The sequence below is a fragment of the Capra hircus genome, chromosome 20, assembly GCF_001704415.2.
Source record: "Capra hircus breed San Clemente chromosome 20, ASM170441v1, whole genome shotgun sequence".
NCBI classification, from domain to species: Eukaryota; Metazoa; Chordata; class Mammalia; order Artiodactyla; family Bovidae; genus Capra; species Capra hircus.
Genome location: NC_030827.1, coordinates 63,999,905 through 64,017,509, shown reverse-complemented (window position 1 = coordinate 64,017,509; position 17,605 = coordinate 63,999,905). Strand labels below are relative to the sequence as shown.

Genomic DNA, 17,605 nt, shown 5'->3' with positions numbered 1-17,605 from the left:
TTTCTGCTGCTGCTTTTAGACCTCTTTCAAGAATTGGGTCACAATGTAAGAGGAACATTTTGTTGGTTTTCCTAAGCAGGAGACTGATGCACTAGAGACAGTCACATCACCATGAACTTGGGGGCAAGGGTGAGTTATTAGAAGAGAATCGTTTCTGTTGAAAGAGGTGGTCTCATGGCTGAGTCCTACAGACCCACTGAAGAAAAGCAAGGCTCTCTCATTGATTATGGGAAGAGAAACAATCAAGATACCACATGTGGTATTTATCTTCATCTCCCCCAAAGAAAAAGCGCAAAGAAGCCTGCAGGTCAATAACCATCTTGCAGGCCCGTCACAGACTTGATGGAGAACCAGAAAGATGGCTGGGGATGTGATAATTTGGATACTGACACATGTCAGAGCGGAGGGACAAGTCCAGCGAGTTATCAAAAAAAAAATCTTGGAAAAAATATGTGAGGGAAGATGATACCAAATTATCTCCATTAGTAAAAAGTATGTTCTGGTCGTCAGGCCCCTTGAGAATACCCGCTCATCCCAGAAGGCCATGCTGTCTGGGAAGGGCTTTGTGTGCCCGTGTGTCCCCAGTCAGCCCCTCCATTTCTTTGTTTTTGTATTTTTTTTTTTAACATTCTGTTTTGCTTGGATTTTCCCCAGTTTCTCGTTTAAAAAAAAGTTATTTTCAAAGTATTTTTAAACCAAAACTTGGTGTGTGTGACCTGCTCTGAAAGAATCTTCCATGTTTGGCACAATTAAGAATACAGAATACAGAATAAAGGCAGTACTGTAAAGTTCCGCCTTCGTTGATTAACTCGCAGGTCTCTAAATATTGGCACTTTGGATGAAAGTGTTGTTTACCCCCTACATCACCAGGTTCCCAGGCAAGATGGTGGTTTGTTTTTCTCCTCTGGAGTTAACCTGTTTAGGAGCAGAGTCTGACCAGGAAGCAGAGCTATAGCATATAGCGGGGGGACAATGCACAGAACACTGGATTCTAGTCCAAACTCTCCCACTGACCAGCAGAATCATTCTAGGAACTTGGTGTTTAAAATACTGAGATGAGATCACAAACAAGAAGCTTTCGAAAATTATAAAGTATAATACGTGCATAAAGGAGCTCTTTTATTCCCTTAATAATCGGCTGTGTTTCCTTTGTAAAGCTGTTAAAGGTCATGGTGGGAAGGACTTTGGTTTAGACATAATGACCCCAAGCAGACAAAGAGCTCTTGTTGGATCACAAATGAACTGACTATTTACGTTTAAAATAATATTTGTGTCAAACACATCTAAATAGTTCTAGAAGCCAGATTCTATAATGGTGTTTCAAAAATAACGAACGACAACAGATTTTATTAGAAAACTGTTTTGACCCCGCAAACAACACAAGAGTTCACCCTCCCTTTCTCGTAGATGGAATGTTTAAGATCCTTTCGGGCCAAGTCACCCCCTTTCTCCCAAGGGAGCTGGAAAAGTTTAAGTGGAACCGAATTCAAAGCTCACGAAGAACTAGCAGTCTCCACCCACCCTTCTCTGCTAAATGGGCCCGAATCAAAGATCTGGCGATGTTTTCTTGACCCCGAGTCCCTCAGTGGTCACCTTAAAGGGCTGCACATGAAATGATGCTCAGGCTGGTCCCAACTACACTGGGAAACTTGAGGGAATGCGTCCTCTCTCTTCCCCGCCCCCCGTGCAGTACGTGGAGGAATGTTCTATCCAGGGAACAGAGTGGGCATGGATGGTACGACCCCCACAGCCACAGCCCCCTCACCCATACTCCACATTCCTGTTGCTACAGTAAAATGCATTATGTGGAGACGTACAGACCACTTTCTTTTTTTTTTTTCCTTAGGGCAGGAAAAAATGAGTTCACTCAAAATGGCTGGCATTTTTCTCATTTTTGAGATGTCACATTTTGCCTTATTCTTTTTTATTTCAGGGAGAGGGGAAACTGTCAATCTGTGTGTAAAATTTTCATATTACTGTAGCACAGACCAAAAGATAATTGAATTCCTATTTCTAAGCTCCAGGCGACTAAGAAAATCCGAATTCCACTACACTCCCCCTAATAGATGTTATATTTTAGTCAAAGGAACTCGATGGAAGCGTTTTCTGATCTGGGCTCTGGAAGCGTCAGCACAGGGAAACTAGGGTTGTGTGACCTTAGAGTTCAGAGACTAGCCCTGGGGGGTGGTTTATTTCCTCCCCTTCTGGGTTCCCAGAGCAGGCTCAGGTCTTTACAAAGCAACAGGGAGGGTAAATAAGGGAAAGGAACTAGTGGGGAAGAAAAGGAAGAGCCTGGGAGGTCCCTCTGCTCTCACTGCCCTTGGACCAGCCCAGCAGCATGGTCTAGGTTCTTCCCTTCCTAATCCTATCATATCATTTTGTGCCAGGGAACTTCACCACACAAAACTCTGCTACAAAACCGAATTCTATTACAAGCAAGCTCAGGTTGCTCAAAACTTGTCTGTGAGTTTATCAGCATACTTCATGCAACCTAAAAGATCATGCAGTTTCTCTTTCCCACAGTGTTGCCACTTTGAAATTCATCTTCATCTGTCTTATAGTCATCTTAAAAAAAAAAGAAAAAAAAACAACAACCTCCATCCACAAACGCAGTTTGAATCAGTTTCTAATTACTGAGGTTTGCCATTGTTCTTAGCCTATTAAAACCAGAAACATGTGGAACGTAAAGGTATGATTTCCTTTGAAAATGTTTGTTTTGCTCCTTTTCTTTCTGTGTATCAGCAAGCCTGAATTACCTATAATAATGATTCACTCCTTCTGTGAATCGAAAGTATCTTCCTGAGGAGCATGAAAGACAGCCTTTACAGTGTGTGCTCTGGGTTTTACTTGCTTAATTTCTAAGCAGCAAACAACCAATGATCACAGCTTAAGGCGAAATATGGGCCAATTTTGATTCAGCAGAAGCAACTCTGCACCCCGAGGAGTAATAATCTACTAGTATAAGGTTACCACAAGACTGTTTTAAAATGAAAGACTCATAGACTATTAGCAGGAGGAATCTCAGCTAGATCAAGTAATCGGATGTTCTCCTGTAACACGCAGGAGACTGAAGTCCACAGAGACGAAGAGGATTGACTGTGATTTCTTTAAAGTCCATGAAATAAATACACAAGCAAGATCGAGATGAAATACGAAAGGACTCTTACGGGGAGTAAAATCTAACACAGACCATGTAAAAGATGTCAATATATTTCCCATCTTGGGGAATTACAGCCAGAATTTTCAACTGAGTCATAGTCTGGCAATGTCTGGAGACATTTTTGGTTATTTTCTGTTGTGCTGATGGGTGAGAGGAATCACCAGCATCCAGCACGTAGAGGCCAGGATCATGTTAACCATCCACCAATAACACGGAAGACTCCACAGTGGGGAGTGATCCAGCCCCGACATCATGAGTGCTGAGAGCAGAGCCCAGATGCAGGGCCCTGCGTTTGCTCACTCCGGAGTGGAGTGGAGTTGAGCAGCCACCACAGGCTGGGATCAACATGGATCCACTAGCCCAGTTGAGGAGTGGGGAGCTGGGTAATTAACATGCAGCCTGGTAATTAACATGACCAGGAAATACAAATGGCTACTGGGAGGTGATGCAGTGGGGTATGCTGGAGATGGAGGGTAGGGCGGGCCAGGTGAGGCAGGAATGCCCAGACAGGAGGCACACGAGTTCAGGGAGACGGGAGAGGGAGGTAGGGTGGAATGATAGCAAGGGCGGTGGGGAAGGGTTAGGATGCAGCCCTAGAGGCAGAGGAGGGCACAGCCACCCCCAGACCCAGGGCTACCAACTATACATGTTCTCAGACAAGCCTTAGGACATGCAGGTGTCAACAGGATTTTTGGCTAGGTTTCCCAAAGCTGACTAGTGCTGGTCACGGGTGTATCATAGCCCCAGCAAGCAGGAAGAGGAGGAGAAAGATCCCAAGTCCTAGAGGAAGACAAAGACAATGCAATAAAGATGGAAAAGAGGACAAGTGAAAGGTTTTTCCAGTAGTCATGTATGGACGTGAGAGCTGGACCACAAAGAAAGCTGAGCACCAAAGAATTGATGCTTTTGAACTGCGGTGTTGGAGAAGACTCTTGAGAGTCTCTTGGACTGCAAGGAGATCCAACCAGTCCATCCTAAAGGAAATCAGTTCTGAGTGTTCATTGGAAGGACTGATGTTGAAGCTGAAGCTCCAATACTTTGGCCACCTGATGTGAAGAGCTGACCCATTTGAAAAGACCCTGATGCTGGGAGGGATTGAAGGCAGGAGAAGAAGGGGATGACAGAGGATGAGATTGTTGGATGGCATCACTGACTCAATGGACATGAGTATGGGTAAGCTCCGGGAGTTGGTGATGGACAGGGAGGCCTGGCGTGTTGCAGTCCATGGGGTCGCAAAGAGTTGGACACGACTGAGTGACTGAACTGAACTAAAGAGGGAGAAAAAGCCCAAGGACCCTGGGGTCACCAGTGTCACCAGCCAAAGGGACAGCATTGGCTTGAGAACCATGTCCAGAGTGGTCAGTGTTTCCCATCAGTGGACATTGCTAGAAGAAAGAAAGTCGCGTTTCCAGCCCTCACACCCAAGCTGATCTCTTTCCACCCTTTCCACTGCTCAGTACAGAGGGTCTTCCTTGAAGAATTTCTTGTGTGCCAAGGAGTAAGGAGCAAAAGTCCAGGAATCCGCCCATCAAACATGTAAGTGTTAGAGGGTGGAGAGGAAAAGCATATAGGAAGCCCCTTTTCAAAAGCTTTATACATAATGTATACAAATTCCACTGAATTTATTATAGAGTTAAATAAATTTACTATGTTCTGATTCATTTATTTTGGGGGGAATTTTAAGAGACGCTATTCTGATTCTTTGGAACTTGGTGCTACCTTTAAATCATCTGTGTCTCTGATGACTTATCTCAGAGGAATTTTCGAGGTTAAATAACTTTCAGTAAATAGCCTTCAGCAACTTCTGCTTTTTTATTAACATCTCCAAGTGTTTCTCTAGCTAAGATGGCATTTTATTCCTCCTCTTCCTTCTTTTTAGCTCTTTCGTCAGTTTTGGGAAACTGAATGACTAAGTGTGCTGAGACCTGCCTCTGTGTATGTCTCTCAGAACTGCTGATTTAAAAGACAAAAAAAAAAAAAAAAAAAAAAAAAAAAAAACAGGGGATGAAACTGGATAAAGTAAAGTACGGAACAGTCTTGGACAAACACAGGTGGTGTGAGGCTACTTCACCAGCGCCCTCTCTCCATTTGCTGTATATCCCCCAAGCACTTGGCCTTGGGACCACACTTTGCACAGAAAGCCCTCTCTGCCACTGTGTGTCTGCTTCTTCTGTTACCCTACGTGTGATTCACATCAGAAGGAGCCACATTCCAATAAAGTAAGACGATCACTAACAGAATGCTCCCTGGTGGTTCAGATGGTAATGAGTCTGCCTGCAATGCTGGAGAGCCGGGTTCAATCCCTGGGTCGGGAAGATCCCCTGGAGAGGGGAATGGCAACCCACTCCAGTATTCTTGCCTGGGAAATCCCACGGACAGAGGAACCTGGCAAGCTACAGTCCATGGGGTTGCAAAGAGTTGGACATGACTGAGCAACTTCACTTTCTTTCAACAGAATGAAACATCATGAGCTTATGGACCAGCTGCAGAAGAATTCCTTCAGGATGATCCAGTGTGATTTTCTTGAAATATAAAATTCTTTGAAAAAAGGACTCAGGCCTCTTACTGAGCCGACCAGTTGTGTGAAGGTAGATTGAAGATTTAATGTTTTTGAACTGTGGTGCTGGAGAAGACTCTGGAGAGTCCCATGGACAGTAAGGAGATCAAACCGGTCAATCCTCAAGGAAATAAACCCTGAATATTCATTGGAAGGTCTGATGCTGAAACTCCAATACTTCGGCCACCTGAGGCAAAAAGAGCCAACTCTTTAGAAAAGACCCTGATGCTGGGCAAGATTGAAGGCAGGAGGAGAAGGGGATGACAGAGGATGAGATGGTTGGATGGCATCACCAACTCAATGGACATGAGTTTAGGCAAACTCCGGGAGAGAGTGAAGGAGAGGGAAGCCTGGTGTGCTGGCGTGTCCATGGGGTCATGACCAAGTGACTGAACAGCAAGACCTGTGATGTGCACAGGAGTTCAAGAACTGTGTCTCCAACCTTAGCGATAATCTTCCCTTGGGAACTTGAGGATGTAGATATTCACACAGAGACAGGCAGAGAGAGAGAGCTCATTTTAAAGATGCATGTGTTAGTCACTCAGTCATGTCTGACTCTTTGCAACCCCGTGGACTGTTCCCGGCCAGGCTCCTCTGTGCCTGGGATTCTCCAGGCAAGAATACTGGGGTGGGTTGCCATTCCCTTCTCCAGGGGATCTTCCCAACCCAAGGATCAAACCAATGTCTCTTGCTTTGCAGGCAGATGCTTTACTATCTGAGCTACTAGGGAAGGCCCTATATTTTAAAATATGTTAAACATATTTTAAAGATATGTTAAGATGCATTATTAAAAAATCTCAAATCACTTTTGATCTAATAATTAGACTTATTACATAATCACTTTCTGGAGTGAGCTGCAAGGTATGATTGCTGTGCTGTGCTGTGCTCATTTGCTCAATCGTGTCCAACTCTTTGTGACTCCAAGGACTGTAGCCTCCTAGACTCCACTGTCCCTGGAATTTTCCAGGCAAGAATAATGGAATGGGTTGCCATTTGCTCCTCCAGGGAACCTTTCCAACCCAGAGATCAAACCTGTATCTCTTGTATTGCAGGCAGATTCTTTGAACCACTGAGCCATCCAGGAAGCCCATAAGGAATGATTAGGGGGAATTAAAACAGTATTTTCAAAATTCAGGTCCATATTTTTCTAAATAACATCATAACCAATTAATTTCATGTCTCATTCTAATGACTGGGAGGGCAAATTAGATCTGCTGGGAGTGCAAATTAGATCTGCCATGTTCTGAATCCTAACAACTGATTATTGCTCATCTTACTTTCGAGTGGTAGAACCTTGAGAATCTCCTGTGTGTATATTTTCAATCTTGCTTCATTTGTCAGTTTCCATGGCATCATAATCAGGAATAACCTTTATACTGAAGTGTTCTACATACCGGCCTCCAAGTTAGTGATGATACGCCCATAACAACGTCCTCCTTACCTGGGACTTGCCTTTGCTGTAACAGGCCTTCTTGGTTGCTTCATCACACTCCCATTCCACAGCCTGTAGGAAACACCAACGTGAGGGCAACTATTAGGACTTTGACTGAATAAAAGGAAAACAAATAATAAGGCATTGGTACCCGGAAGAGGTAACACAGAGAGCCCATGGTACCTAACATTTTCATACTAACAAAGTGTACACAAAATGCATGTCATCCTGTCACGTGGGCTTATACTGAGCTTTTGGAGGGAAGCATTTTAAAGGACTCAGTATTTTCATTCATGCAGCAATAATGTGATATTTCAAACGTCACCATAAGACAGGCAGATGCTATGAGTCGGTGACTCTGATGCACTGATGACAGAAACACTCACTTCAGTGCCTCACGGAATAGATTCTGGAGATGCTGAAAACAGGGGCCTTGAAACAAACCCATCTAAATCCTCATTTAGACGTGCACATCTTATTTGAATAGTCTGTCATTTATCAATATTCATGGATAATGAAGCGAGGCTGACTGCGTGTATCCCTACTCCCCAAACACACATATAGATGATGAATAGTCAATAAAATAAGCCGCTCATGCACAGCCCAGCTACCACTTCCTCCCAAAGCCACTCATTTCCGTGCTCTCATTAGCTCCCACTAAATACTGAGAGCTACAGCTTCTTAATTTCTTCCCTCACTTTCTAGATCTAACTCACCCTGATCAATTTGACACGCATCCTTTGACATCTGATGCTAGCTCACAAGTGGACCTGTGATTAGTCAACATAATGTACAGCACTTACTTCGCAGGAAGAAATGATGCCTGCGAGCTTTAACGGCTGGTATGTTGAGACTGGGAATCATATTTTGAACAGACTTAAGCATCTGCGGTATTTATATTTTCTACTATTTTATGGAATGTGCACTTTCATAGGGCCAGAATGTTTCCTTTATTCTGTCCGTCTGTCATCACAACTTTGTCCTATTTTCCTGTTACAGTTGGATTTCTGAAGAATTCAAGAGTTCTAAAGAACCAGATGAATCATTAACAGAAAAAAAAAAATTGAAGTGAGGGACAATTTGTTGTTAGTCTGGATTACTGCTACATAATAAACTAAGGAAAAAATACTAATGTTAGATATTATGCAAGAGAATAAAGGCTTCATTCTTACTTCTAAAAAGAATGTTTTCTTTTTTTCCCTAACTCTTCTAAACTGAGGAAAATAACAAAAGTCGTATCAACACCATTATCTAGCATCTACTGTTCTCCAAAGAATGTTACATAAGAGATTAAAACATAAAACACCACATTTTCCAAATCTTATCTTGCTTATCAAATATGAATCCGCAAGAAAAGTGTTCTGGAGAGAACCACTTCAGGGCCTTTCAAAGAGAAACAATACTGTAACTGTTTTCCCCTGTGCAGACTTAGAGATTTTTGTCCGTGTCAACATCCGATGAAAGAATTTGTTCTTTCTTCCTGTGATGTTTTCCTGTTCATAATGCTTAATGGCACCAAGAAGGTTAGAGCTAATTAGCATCTAATGCAAACAAATGACTTGAATTTCACACTAGAGAGACAGATCCTTTTATGAGAAGTGATGACACCTCAGAGAAGAGATAAGAGCTTCACATACAGTTGCATAATTATATATCCCCAGGAAGCACAGATAAAACACGTGCATTGCTGCGGCTGTGAGTGGAGTGTTCCTTTAGCAGACCTCTGTATAAAAGCTCATCCTGTTGTTTTCACTGAAATAGAGATATCCATGTCTTCACACTTCCTAAGCTGAGGGCATGTTTACGTGTTTAGTTGCTCAGTCATGTCTGAGTCTTTGCCACCGCAGGGATTGTGTTCATGGGATTCTCCAGCCAAGAATACTGGAGTGGGTTGCCGTTCCCTTCTCCAGGGGATCTTCCTGACCCAGGAATCAAACCGGCGACTCCTGCATTGCGGGGAGATCCTTTACTGTCTGAGCCACCTGGGAAGCCCCGCCTTCACCCTTACTCAAACTCAAAAACAAAATGATACTCTATGATATTACAGTTGTTGCTTAGTTCCTAAGTTACATCTGACTCTTTTGTGACTCCATAGCCCTCCAGGCTCCTTCTGTCCCTGGTATTTCACAGGCAAGAATACTGAAGCAGGTTGCCATTTCCTTCTCCAGGGCATCTTCCCAACTCAGGGTTGAACTTGTGTCTCCTGAATTGGCAGGCGGGTTCTTCACCACTAGAGGCACCAGGCAAGCCCACACTATGATACAGTCTTTAGCAAAGTAGACCCCAGTACAACTTGGATTTTATATCATCAAGGGGATTTAGTTATATATCACAAAGAGGAATTTGTGTTGCATAATTACTGGGCAAATTATTCAGTGAAATGCTTTAGATAATGGGGCATTCCTAGTGGCTCTCATTGGTCTAGTGAATTTGTTGAAAGTTAAACAGTACTGCACTCTTCAGTAAACTTAAGAGCTGAAAGAAGCAGTTAGTGCCAGAGCTACAGGAAGAATATTTATCAAATGCCATCAAAATTCAAATCCTTCTGCTGAAATGGCAAACAATTAGCTTCCCATGTTTGCCTAGCATTTTCAAGATACACACTGGCCAAGGATTGGGAAGGGACATTAATAGGAAAAAAAACAATTGAGACAGTTCTTGAACATATATCATTATTTTATCCAGTTTACCCAGAAAGAGCAATTGTTCACATAAGTTTATTAGACCAACAGAAAATGGAAAAAAACTTACAGATTTTTCTGAAGACAGTTATTAAAAGTAGCAAAATTGCTTTCCTGTGGCATTTTTATTACAGTATATCAAGTTTCCAATAATATTCAAATCCAGAATTAATTAAATACTATGATTATGTAGCTATTCTCTTGATTCACTTTCACCCTGACTAGAAGAAAGGATAAAGGGAAATTATATTACGAAAAGAACTGAACTATCTTTTGTACCATTGAACACGTGATTGGATATCACAAAATTTGAAAAAGAATGGACTAGGGAAATGTATCTTTTCCAGATTGGCCTAAAATTGGGTGTTCCAGATGAGCCCCTTATTTTTTGCTCATTCAGCAAACTAGACTTTACCTATATGCCCAGGTGGCAGCAATGGTTAGACATACTTTCACTGGAGAGAAATATGAATTTCAGTGGGACTCTCCAGCATCAGATTTTTCAAAGTTTCTCAGTTATTCTGCTTGAATTAGATTATGTTTTAGCCTGGTCACAACTTTTCTTTATTCACAATTTTTTCTTTATTCTTTATAAAAAAGATTTATAAATTTTTTAAATCAAGTCTTCTCACTCTAATCTCAAAGGAGATTTATTGTGCAGAATGAAATTCTTTCATAATTTTGGAACAAATTCCACTATGATTTACAAAGCCATCTTTCTGGTTGACTTGCATTTTAGGACACTTTCTACCCATGCAAACCTGTCTTTATGACAGTCGCCACAAAGGCTAAGGCATTCTGCATTTCAGACCTCAATGCAACACTTGTGACCTTAGTTTCTGTCTCTGTTTCTTTAAATCTTTAATTTTTGTCATCTCTTGCATTTTTCTGTCGCATAAGACCTGGTAGAGAAAAGGGATCTTAATGTTTGACTCTATTCTGTGTTTAGTCTTCGTTATATTTTTCAGCAGCACACGTGTTGCAGTGATAATGTGGTTACTTGGATATCCAAAGGCAATGAGTTTGAAACATCTACAGCTTAAAAGACACAAAGATTCCAGTTTGTGACACAACTGTAAATAGTTAGAAATAATATCTGTGCTATTCAACAACTTACAGAAGTGTTGCTTTATGCACACACATTTACCACTCTCTCATTTAATATCCATTAAACATTGACCAAGAGCAAGACACCAATAGATAACAAGCGAAATAAGGAGAAACACAGAGAGAGAATATTCCCACAAATTAGACATTAATTTACAATAAAATGTAAGTGACTTCTGTCAGCCTAGACAGCATCAGGCTAAATCTGAGAATGCATCCAAGGTCATTTTCGTTGTTACAGAAGCATGTTCATCTCAGAATCCAGTGGTACACTGAAACTTACAACACCTTTAACTTTCAGGAAGTGACAGAATTTCTGAAAGAAAGAGAGCAGGTTTACCAAAAATCATGTTATGCCTGCAGGAATCCTGTGTGTATCAAAGCATTTACGGTTTCACAATACAGTACACTTTTCCCTGTCGTGCACACATACACACACATGTTCAGGTTATAATAAACAGAACTGTGATCTCTGATGTAAATAGGATGTGAGAAAGAAAAAGAAAGATTGGCTCCTTTTACGGACGAATTACATACATATAAATCCACAGTTCGCGGAAATATATAAACAAAGCTGTGTATTATCACATTCCGCAGACAGAGAAGTTAATTAGACAGGGACCAGCAAAGGCAGATACTTTTCATAAAAATGAAGAGAACAACATTCTAGGCAGATGGGCCAACACTCTTTCAGCAGATGGCTTTGCTAATTAGATACTGGCAAAAGATAACATGAAAAAAAAAAACTAGTTTAATTACACAGTGCCAAAAATTAACAACCACCTGAGGGCTTTTTTAAAAAATATGTTTGCATTCATATTCTTATGTCATGGATTTCTCTGAAATGTTGGAGAATGTTAAATTGTCATGATGGTTATAAACAAATTGCCAGGGACTGTGAGATTGTATGTGTTCAAAAGAGAAGCAAAATGCAAACTAGTTGGAATTTGAAACAGTTGTGATTTTTATGCAACCTGAGTCAAGCGTCAATCTAGTTATCCTTGGGCAAAGGCAGTTTCGATAATTATTTTAGGGGTCACACTTGATAGGTTCAAAACAAGTGGCAATTGGGAATTCCCTGGCAGTTCAGTGGTTAGGACACTACATTTCCATTGCAGGGGGCCTGGGTTTGATCCCTCAACTAAGAAACTGGGGACACTTGAGATGTTAAGGTGTGCACGGCAAGACATAAAGGGGTAAAGAGTTGAGTCACTTTGAAAGGATTTGTCCAGTCTGCCTCTGTGTCTACTTCTTAGTGGATATTGAGTGTATTCATTCACCTTAATTTCAATTCGCCATACACCTGCGTTTACATCTATGGCAAATGTAGGCAAGCCCATTTTATTCTCACTGGCAGTTTCCAAAGCGGAGAATTGGAAGGGGATGCTCATCATATTTTCTAACTACTGTTTCTTTTTTCATTCTTACAAAACTGAAGTCATCCAATATTAGAGAAACATCTGAACCTCAGAGAGTCCCATACAAATGTGTTATAATGATTGTTTAAATCCTTATATATCAAAGCCCAAGATTTTCTTCAACAAAATAATACCAAGTCAAACTTCCTTTGATCACTGGCCAGTGGAGCTCCCAATTTGTCAAATGCTCATTGGGGCTTTTGTTTTATAATTGGGCTTTTTAAATTCAGGGCTTTTCTTTTTAATGGAGCAGACAATGTATGAGATTCCTAGGGCTGATGTAACGGAGCACTGCAAACTGGGTGGCTTTAAACAATATGAATCTGTCTTCTCACAGTTCCCAAGGGGTCGGTCAGAAATCAGCCAGAATTGCTTCTTTCTGGGCTCCCCCGCCTCTGGTGACTGCTGGCCACCCTTGACCTTCGTTGGCTCTTGGGAGCATCACTCCGGTCCTTGCACCTACCCTCATACAGTCCTCCCCCTGTGTGTCTCTGTCCAAATGCACTTCTTAAGAAAGCATTAGTATTTGAATTACGGCCCATTCAATCCATTATCTTAACTAATCACATCTGCAAAGACTCTGTTTGCTAAAAAGGTCACATTCTGAGAATCCAGTTGAGGATGAATTTTGGAGGGACCCCATTCAACACAGCACAGACAGCCAGACATCACGACATAAGGAACCCTGAAGCCGACAACTGACGGCACATTAATGAGGGACACTGCTCTGCTGAAATTAGCCACATCTTACCGAAGCACGGTAACAGTTTATAAAACGTTCAGTCAGCTCAGTTTAGCTGCTCAGTCATGTCTGACTCTTTGCGATCGCATGGACTACAGCACACCAGGCCTTCCTGTCCATCACCAACTCCCGGAGATGACTCAAACTCATATCCATTGAGTCAGTGATGCCATCCAACCATCTCATCCTCTGTGGTCCTCTTCTCCTCCTGCCTTCAATCTTTCCCAGCATCAGGGACTTTTCAAAAGAGTCAGTTCTTCATATCAGGTGGCCAAAGTATTGGAGTTTCAGCTTCAACATCGGTCCTTCCAATGAACACCCAGGACTGATCTCCTTTAGGATGGACTGGTTGGATCTCCTTGCAGTCCAAGGGACTCTCAAGAGTCTTCTCCAACACCAGAGTTCAAAAACTTTGGTTACAGGCTAATCACAGTGGTACTTGCTTTCTATACATTTATCTCATATAGACGCCTCTCTATAATTTTACAGAGTGGAAAATACCATTAAGGTTATGTTCAGGATGAGGACAGTGGTTAAGGTACTTTGCAAAACCACAAAGAGGGTAAGTGGGACACCAGGATTCAGATTTGGTAGCTTGGAGGAAGTCTGGGCTCTAATCCACTCTCCCTTCACGTTGAAATTGTCAAAGTAACTGACCTTCATCGGAGAAGGAAATGGTAATCCACTCTAGTGTTCTTGCCTGAGAAATCCCAAGGACAGAGGAGCTTGGTGGGCAGGCTACAGTCCATGGACTTGCAAAGAGTTGGACACAATTTAGTCATTGAGCACAACTGACCTTCCTTACTGCCTGTCAGGGTTTTCTTTTTTCCCTTAATTTAGAAAGTGAAGTAAAGTCAAAGTCGCTCAGTTGTGTATGACTCTTTGCAACCCCGTGGACTGAAGCCTGCTAGGCTCCTCTGGCCATGGGATTCTCCAGGCAAGCATAGTAGAGTGGGTAACCTTCCCCTTCTCCAGGGGATCTTCCCGACTGAGGGATCGAACCCAGGTCTCCTGAATTGCAGGCGGATTCTTTTCCATCTGAGCCAACACGAAAGCCCATAATTTAGAAAAAAAAAGAAAAAAAGCCAACAACTGTACACTTAAAGCATAGAAATGTGTATACGCTTAAATTCGGAGCTGTAGCCATTCAGCAAACATTAATTAATCATACAAACCATCGATTGCCCTGTCATGGAATGCATTCATTTTTAAAGCCTCTGGGCCCACTCATGGTCCTAGCATTGATTTTAAAGGAGGCATGATTCATCTAATGAAACTCTACAGTTACAACTACATAGCCAGGGTATGATATAAAAACTGAGGTTGATTTTGTGATATTGCACATCTTATTTTCTTGGGCTCCAAAATCACTGCAGATCGTGACTGCAGCCATGAAATTAAAAGACACTTGATCCTTGGAAGAAAAGCTATGATTAACCTAGCCAGGGTATTAAAGAACAGAGCAGTCACTTTGCCAGCAAAGGTCTGTCTAGCCAAAGCTATGGTTTTTCCAGTAGTCATGTGTTGATGTGAGAGTTGGACTAAAAACAAGGCTGAGAACTGAAGAACTGATGCTTTCAAACTGTGGTGCTGGAGAAAACTCTTGAGAGTCCCTTGAACTGCAAGGAGATCAAACCAGTCAATCCTAAAGGAAATCAACCCTGAATATTCATTGGAAGGATGGATGCTGAAGCTCCAATAATTTGGCCACTTAATGCAAAGAAACGACTCACTGGAAAAACACTCTGATGCTGGGCAAGATTGAGGGCAGGAGGAGAAGGGGGTGGCAGAGGATGAGATGGTTGGTTGGCATCACTGACTTGATGGGCATGAGTTTGAGTAAGCTCCAGGAGATGGTAATGGACAGGGAAGCCTGGCAGCCTGCCGTCCATGGGGTCACAAAGAGTCGGATACAACTGAGTGACTGAACAACAACAACCACACATCTTGAATATCAGAAAAGTCTGCTCTTGAGACAGCAATGATTTTGTGCTTTAAAAATGGATGCTGAGATCCCATCCCCCCTTCTGCCACAGCCTTCCAGGGGTCCTTCATTTACCTGGAGTAAAAGCTAAAGCCATCTGGAAGGGTCTACCAGATCGAGCCACTTGCCTTCTCTCTGCTTTCCTAGCCCCCATCCCCCCATACCCTGTGCTGATCCTCAGACAAGGCAGATGTGTTCCCTGTGACTTGTGTACCAGCTCACCCCACTTTCTGGGACACCCACCTGGCTAACGCCTATGCCTCTGGCTCATCTCTGCTCAAGGATTACCTCCTTGCGGGGCCTGTGTGATCATGCATGGAAACAGCAACAGGCGTTCTCAGGCCCCCTGGAAGGTGACTCCCACTTGGGTAGGTGTCTCATCCTCTCGGTTCACTTCTATGTCCCCAGCACCTGCAACACTGCTTCACACACAACAAGAAGTTTGTTCAACAGCCCGCTTGCTGCATACATGAATAGGCCAAGGAAGCTCTCCACCGGCAACCCTGAAGCAGCTCCAGGCACCCTCACGGTGCCCCCAAGCGGAAGGGACACGTGAGGCTTTGGCACCATACCCTGCACATCTGTGGCCCGTGCCCAGCAACAGTGTTTCTTCCGAACCCTCCCCTGACACTGGAAAGAGACACAGCAAGGTGAGTGCAGGATCCACCGGAGCAGGATCCCCAGGCTTTTAGGCAGCAGGGGCTGGCTTCATGGTAGATCATTTTCCACAGAATGGGGTGGGGGACGGTTAGGGGTTGATTCCAGCACATCCGTTCATTATGCTGCCACTGATCTGACGGGAAGCAGAGCTTAGGTGGTAACGTGAGCGATGTGGGGAGCAGCTACAGATACAGATGGCGCTTTGCCTGCTCACCCACCACTCTCTTACCATCTGCTGTGTGGTCCAGTTTCTAACAGAACACGGACAGGTACTGGTCCTCGGCCCAAGAGCTGGGGACCCCTGCGCTAGTGTACAGATGTCTACGTTTCTTCTGCATTTTGTGTGTGTGTGTGTGTGTGTGTATGTGTGTGTGTGTGTGTGTGTGTGTGTGCTTTCACTTCCTTAAGTAAAGTCTTATGTAAAATCTCGTATGTTGTTGTTTAGCCACTAAGTCTCATCCAACTCTGTGACCCCATGGACTATAGCCTGCTGTCAGGCTCCTCTGTCCATGGGATTCTCCAGGCAAGAATACTGGAGTAGGTTGTCATTTATTCCCTTCTCCCAGGGATCTTCTCAAACTAGGGACAGAACCTGCATCTCCTGCATTGGCAGGCAGATTCTTTATCTCAGAGACATCAGGGAAGCCCTATAATCTATCAGTTCAGTTCAGTTCAGTTGCTCAGTCGTGTCTGACTCTTTGCAACCCCATGGACCGAAGCATGCCAGACCTCTCTGTCCATCACCAACTCCCAGAATTTACCCAAACTCATGTCCATTGAGTTGGTGATGCCATCCAACCATCTCCTGCCCTCAATCTTTCTCCTTATCAGGGTATTTTCAAATGATCTCATATTAAAGAATGCAAATTAGGAAGGAGGTCAATATCAAGGACATTATAAAATCTGGTAGAATATTTAGAATTATGACTGTCAGACACTGAGGCATCAAACAACTGTTATATTTCCAAAATATTGCCATCAGTGAAAATGTTGCTGGAAGGTAAGCTAGCAAGCACAGCTGCTCTTGGTTTCAAAGAAGTTATTTTCATGGATCCATAAGAGATTGGTTTGAAAAATGGCATACTGTCCAATTCATCAGCCTAAATGTAGGGGTAAAATTGTAATTATGGAGAAATGATTATTTTTATATATAAACTTGCTGAAGTATTTGTGTATAAAGAATCCAATACGAAGTAAATCAAGCATGGGATGAAAGTGTTGACTTCAGAGCGGATTGACTTCTAAAGGACCAGCTCCTTAACTGCATATTTCCCAAATGCCTGAAAAGTATTGCTTCAAATGCCATATTTTCAAACATACGATTACAACTTCCATAACACAGATGGGGCAATTCAAACATCACGATATTTGTAACGTTTGACAAAAATGGTGACGTTCATTAGAAATGAAACAGATATAACACAATCAAATTAAAAGTAGACATTCTAGCTGATGTAACATTTATTCTACTCATGGAAAGAAGTACCCTGAAAGGAATAAATTGATTATGTAGTCATGAGAAATATCAGACCAAGGTGAGATTTTTAACACGTCTTGAAGACTTCACAAAGTAATAACAAGAGGGCTTGCAAAAATAAAAAAATAAAAAAGGCAGCAAATTGACATGGAATGCTCTGTTGGACCTCAGTCAACTGGAAGGACAAGCAACGTTGCATAATGAATGTCGTCCTGGAAATGTCTCCACAAGGCTAAACTTGCACTAGGGCTTTGACCAAAGCCTGATTACACAGAGTGCTTAACTACTGACTATCGCGTTTTAGATCCATGGGGAAAAGAACAGAAACGATTCTGGCCCCACTACAGGAATGAGTTTCCCAGCCGTAGAACAAGACTTCATTTAGGA

At 42.6% G+C, this 17,605-nt stretch overlaps 1 protein-coding gene across 3 annotated transcripts in view; it reads right to left on the bottom strand.

Moving 5' to 3' along the window:
- SEMA5A (semaphorin 5A) overlaps positions 1-17,605 on the bottom strand; it is a 555,951-nt gene that overhangs the window by 201,517 nt on the left and 336,829 nt on the right. For all 3 annotated transcript variants that reach the window (XM_018065613.1, XM_018065612.1, XM_018065614.1), the window contains one exon: positions 7,159-7,221. In XM_018065613.1, the coding sequence (XP_017921102.1) occupies positions 7,159-7,221 (63 nt within the window). The remainder of the gene's footprint in view (positions 1-7,158; positions 7,222-17,605) is intronic.